The sequence below is a fragment of the Lipotes vexillifer genome, unplaced genomic scaffold (genome assembly GCF_000442215.2).
Source record: "Lipotes vexillifer unplaced genomic scaffold, Lipotes_vexillifer_v1.1 scaffold129, whole genome shotgun sequence".
Taxonomy (NCBI): domain Eukaryota; kingdom Metazoa; phylum Chordata; class Mammalia; order Artiodactyla; family Lipotidae; genus Lipotes; species Lipotes vexillifer.
In genome coordinates, this window is record NW_006777287.1 from 2,748,774 (window position 1) to 2,754,711 (window position 5,938).

The 5,938-nt window shown below is 44.7% G+C and overlaps 1 protein-coding gene across 1 annotated transcript in view; it reads right to left on the bottom strand.

Moving 5' to 3' along the window:
- Positions 1-660: 660 nt before the first annotated feature.
- DGKK (diacylglycerol kinase kappa) overlaps positions 661-5,938 on the bottom strand; it is a 172,769-nt gene continuing 167,491 nt past the window's right edge. Inside the window, exons 26-28 of the mRNA XM_007450942.1 lie at positions 3,866-3,976; positions 2,076-2,199; positions 661-734 (exon numbers count right to left, since the gene is read on the bottom strand). Of these exons, the coding sequence (XP_007451004.1) occupies positions 661-734; positions 2,076-2,199; positions 3,866-3,976 (309 nt within the window). The remainder of the gene's footprint in view (positions 735-2,075; positions 2,200-3,865; positions 3,977-5,938) is intronic.

Genomic DNA, 5,938 nt, shown 5'->3' on the forward strand with positions numbered 1-5,938 from the left:
CATGGACATGTGCAAAGACATACATGAGCACATGGAAGAACAGAAAGGGTTTGCAGAGAGAGCAGTCACCACAAGAAAAGATTTCACATGGTCATTGTAAGAGGCAAGTGGACAAGCCCCCAGGACCTAGTTCTCATCTTAATAGGCCAACTAGGAGAGACCTTCTGAAGTCACAAGTTGCAATTGACAGGGATTGGGGGAGAAACACCACCAAGCCTGGCTGTCCTGACCCCTCTCCTCATCTCCCTGAGAGTATTTCTTTCATTCATTCCCTAGCATCAACAGTTTCTCTGCCAGTCAGAGAAAAACATTCCCCAACTCCCTGAAAAGGTGAACTCCCTTGAATCCTTTGTAGATCCCAGGCCATTCACAAAAAGCTTAGTTCAATTAAATACTGTAATTGCTCAAGATGCACGAAGAGAAGGAGAACTGAACAAGACAACTCGGAACAAGAATCTTTGGCCAATGAGAAAATGTAAACCTCTAAGGAGACCTGATTGAGTCCAGGAAAAAAATGTATTAGTGTAAAGAATTGGAGGATCTTTCTTGGTGGTGCACATGTTTGTTCTGAAATAATTTAGTCTAGCCTGTATTGAGGTTTCAAGAGTTTTTAGTAGAATCCTAAATGTGAGTTCTCCTTCCAGCTTTCAAGGGTTATAGTTAAGATCCTGATGGTGTTGGAGGATCATCATCTTTTGCTTCATCTTCATGATGTCTGTGGTGCCACAAATTTCCTTTATAGAAAAAAAAGCAAGTATAGAAATAATGAGGTTAGCACATTGCCAGATGCCTAAATGTATGGACACTAAAGAGAGCAAACAAAGAGTCCTTTAGGAGACAGACTGGTTTGCTCCTATTGTACCAACCATTTTTAAACCATCTTAGAAAACCAGCTGATGTCATGCAAGCCAAACACAAATGGGATGAGTTCTCAGAACCTGATAATCCATGAAACTGCTATTGACCCTTTCAGAGTCTTCAGAAAGACTCTCAAGCACCATGGGTCTCCCAACTGGCAGATTCTTAGGGACTCAAACCAGTTGGACCAAACATAACTTGGTCCAGGAGATTCTCTCTTGGCATCTGTATGAAGTCTCAGTTCCTCAAAAAACAAAACAAACTGCCACCCTCCATCCCTTTCCCCCCATGTCCACTATGGTCAGCTCTCTCAAGCTTCCAGGTCATCTAGGCTCAGAATTTAGGAGAGACCATTGACATCAGAATTTGCATAACCGACAATTCTAAGGGAACCTTCTTTTGAGCCCCACTGATATATCAAGAACATTTAAGTCCAATTCTGAAGAAGGGGTGGAACCAAAATTCAAATAATAAAACAAATTTTGCATTTCCAGGGATTTACTATAACAGATAAAGAATAAGAGTGTTTAGATAGGTCGTGGAACCTGTTCCTGACCCTGTAGGTGCCCAGCACTGACACCCCCAACCCATCTCAAATAATAGTGCTTTCTGGAGCAGGACCAAAAGCTTGTAGTTGTATTTGACTGGGAAATAGATCTAAATATGACTGATTTGCCATACTTTATCCACTGAGGAAGGGAATGGGTCAAGCAGAAAGGTAACTGGCTGTTCTCATTTTTCTCTTCAGCTGTTTATATCACAGAGATCACAAAGCAAGGTTGCCTCTCAGGTTCTCTCCCTGTCAGTATCCATATATCACTTTCTTTTTTTTTTTAAGGAGCTTTTTTTTTTTTTTTTTTTTTTTTTTTTTTTTTTTTTTTTTTTTTTTTTTTTTTTTTTTTTTTTTTTTTTTTTTTTGGCTGTACCACGCGGCATGCGGGATCTTAGTTCCCCAACCAGTGATCGAACCCGTGCCTCTGCAGTGGAACTGTGGAGTCCTAACCACTGGACAGCCAGGGAACTCCCTCCATATCACTTTCTAACTCACACCTTGTCCAGGAGACTGCTTGGCATCTCCTAAGGTAGGCTCCCAGCCGGCCACCTCCTCCATCACCACCATACCCGTGCACATTTCTAATGTGAGCTTCAGGTCTTTGGGAAGTACCCAGGCTGCTGGGGAATTCTTTATGACCTCGATGCCTGTGGGAGAAACTTACCAATAAAGCCCTGGATGTCTTGGCCTGATTTAGGTTTGTCTTCCTCTTCTGGCTTCTTCTTCCCCAATTTGGGGAACTTAACTTTCAATCCGAGGCTTCTACTGTCAGTGTCTGAAGATTTTTCCTGGCAAACCACAACAAGAGGAAGGTCAAAATGTTAGTTGTCTAATAGTCAGAAACAATTCCTAGAGGCCTGGCAAGGTGGTGAACAAGGATGCTGCAAGAAGCAGGCAGATCTGCTATCTATCCAGGTATGGGAGATACCCCTACTCACTAGTCTTGTGCCCTAGAAGGCATCTGATCTTTTTACCAAGATCCTACTCTGTGCCAGGTACTTTGCTAAATGCTTTAATAAATGATCTCATATTAATAAATGCTCTTCTGAATTGCCTTTCAGAAGAAACCTAAAGGAAGGGCACAGGACCTTCCCTCGGAACCAAAGCTTTGGAAAATCCAATGAATAATTGACTCTCCTTCTGCTCTTCCCCACCAAAGTGGATCTGCATCTTCTGTGGCCTTAAGGTGAGCAAGTTTGGTATCAAGTGAATGAGCAACATCTTCCTGTCTTTCTTTCAATCTACTCTGTCCTTCTTTAGAGCCTCACTTCTTCATCTTTATGGAAATGCTGGAGTCCAGAAAAGAGATTATGCCCAGGCCAGGCAGACTCCCATATTGAGACCTCAGAGCATGGACTGTTTGTTTCATTTCTCTCAATATCCAGTCTGTTTGCCTAGGTCAGGAGCTTGGTGCAAGATAGCTGAACTGAGTAGGAATGGGGTGCTACAAGAGTGTGCTTCCTTTTCTGCATAACAGCATGTTTTTATTCCCCAGGGGGCTACTGGTCAAGCGCAGCAAAGGCATATGAGAAAGTTATTAAATCCTTTAAGACCTGAATTTGCCTATGGCTTTTTCTCTTAAATGGTAGCCCAATTGCTGCACTAGTCCAAACATGCTTGTATGGCTTGCTCACATGCATATAACTGGTGTATGAAGCCAGAAAACAGGCATAATGAATAGGAGAACCAAGGATTCCTACAGGTTGAAGTGAGCAGTTCCATGGTGGAGAAATTTAAAGAAAAACCCTGTCAGACCGTAAAAGGTATAATTTACCTGGTGATAGGTGGACATCTTTGAGTCATTTGATTTATGAAATGGGACTATTTTTCAATCTCAGGAGAGCACTCAGAATTGTCAAAAAATGATGACATCCCCACAGCTATATTATAGCCACAGCTGCCATGCTTGATTTTCTTTTAAGCCACACACCTGCTAGGGGAAAGCATTGAGATAGCCTACTTGCTTCCCAGAGTGGGAGGGACAGAAAGCAGCAAGGAGAGGTGATATTTCGTAGATTTAACCACCAGTATGGCCTGGGCACCAACCATTTAGAACAAATGTTGGCTGTAAACACCTGGTATTGGCCATAATGGTACGTACCTGACAAAATTCAGTCCCAGCAGCAGGTACTGAGCAGGGGAGGGGAATTGCAGCCAGGAGAACAGCACAGAAAAAGACCATTTTTGCTTATTCTTTCCCAGTCTTCTGATACAGAGTGGTTCTTCTTTCTGGTTATGTTCTCATGGTCATCTAGTTTTTCAGTGTGCCTTCTGCCTTGTCCTGTATACTTATGGTGAGGAGATGGGAGGAGGAGGCTCCATTGAACTCAAGCTGAAAGCCACTACTGGCCTCCCTATGCTACATCAGTCACTGTGTCCTGGCCCACACTGGAAGGCAAAGCACCAAGGAAGAATCCCTCTTCCCCTTTATTTCCCAATCCACAGGTCACATACCTCTGAAGAAAGGATTGAATTCATCCAGTCAATCTCAGATAGCTTTTCAAACTCCTTATTCATGGCATCCAGGGAAGTTTGCAGTGTGGCCTCATACTCAGCATTTCTCAGCTGGTGAAGACAGGAAAAAGAGTGAGTATCCAATGCTTAGCACCCTACCTTCATAGACTCTTGCCTTCTCCCCAACTCCCAGTCCCTGCTAGTGGCCATGAGACCACAGGGTGCCAACTTATATCTCCTTTGGCTCATGGTGTCGGTGGAAAGTATAGCCAGCTCTTTACTTTCTCAATAGGGAGATCCAGGAGACAACCAGACAGTGATGCTTTCCTTAGGGCTTGGCATGCTCACAGTTTGGCAAGCAGAGAGGCCCTTTGACCAGTATCAATTAACGCTGAAGTTGTACCCCTACAGCTTAGGGTCTAGGATAAGGGTCCTACCCTTGACCCTCAAGCCCCTGGAGACACCTAAGTGTCCCCCTAATAATAGCTACCAATTTTTGAGCAAATACTATATGCCAGGCACTGTGCATACATAGTTTCATTCCATCCTCCCAATAGCTTGATAATACCTTACAAAGTACTATTGTTCTCATTTTATAGGTGGGAAAACAGACTCAAAGAAGTTTAGTGCTCAAGATCACATGACTAGACAGAAACCCAGATCTATTCAACTCTATAGCCTACCCTCTATACCACACCATCCCAGAAAGGGTATGTGGGGTGGCCAGATGCTGGGGTGGGGGGAATCTTTATTACACAGTTACCATAATTTAAAGGCTGCTTTGTGAAGCAAGGGGAGGGCTAGAGAGAGATTGGCTCAAATTTTCCCTTCCTGGCAAAGAGGGTCTGCCTCCCCAGGCTGTGCTTTTAACCCCTAGCTATTCACTCTTAGTGAATGATGGCTTGTCCCATGGGTTTAGGAAACAAAGCTCAAGCATTCCCTAGTAACCCCCAGCACCCACAGGATGAACTCTGTATGCTCCATGGGAAAGTTAAAATAGATTATTCTGGGACTATCTCCAACTCAGAAGAACCAAGTTCTAAACCAACAACATAAGTGAGATAGTTCACGTTCCATTAAATAGTGAGCTGGGAGAACAGATGCATGCTGATATCATCAGCTCTGACACGCTTTCCAGCCCACCTACTTTGGCTTCATCTCTCCTCTCTGGCATGTGCTCTACTTTCAGTCTGGCACGTATGTGGCTTCTTGCTGTGCATGGGCCAGCCTTAAGTGGAACCCTGCTGTCTGTCACAAATGGGTGACAGGTGAATGAGCGAGGGATGGGATTGGAGGTTATGACCAATCAGGATGGGAACAAGTCATGTTGACAAATAATCTCTTGCTTTTGCTTTACAACGAATGATTCAGGACAGTACAGAGTAGCCCAGATGCACAGGACACGTGTGTGTACATGGTGGTGGGATGGGGAACAGTGGTGTCAAGTAGAAATGGCCATCACTTCAAGGTAAGGGGGAAAGGGGCAGGGATTCTTAGGGGCATACTTACCAGCAGTGCTCAAAAGGGATTTGATAGTCAAACCCAAAGCCACAGAGAAGAAAGAGGAATTGGGGTCTTAGAAAATGATTCCTAATCATAATAGGACAGGAATAAAATGGCTTCCTAATGACTTCCTACTTGGCACCTAGAGACTCGGGCTCTGAAAAATAGTATATGGTTGGGCCTGAATCTTATGCTCTGTTCTCTTGACCTTCTGGCTTCAATAGAGACCTTGTTCAGGACTCTTCTCTGAGATAAATGTGCAGACTGACTCAGGGGACTTCGTTGCTCACTTCCTGGTTTCTGTTCTAACACACCACTAAGCCAGTTTGCCACATAAGGGAAGTGGGAGTTACTGGGTGGGATTTTCTTCATCAAAAGTCTGCATCCCGGGCTTCCCTGGTGGCGCAGTGGTTGCGAGTCTGCCTGCCGATGCAGGGGACACGGGTTCGTGCCCCGGTCAGGGAAGATCCCACATACCGCAGAGCGGCTGGGCCCGTGAGCCATGGCTGCTGAGCCTGCGCGTCCGGAGCCTGTGCTCCGCAATGGGAGAGGCCACAGCAGTGAGAGGCC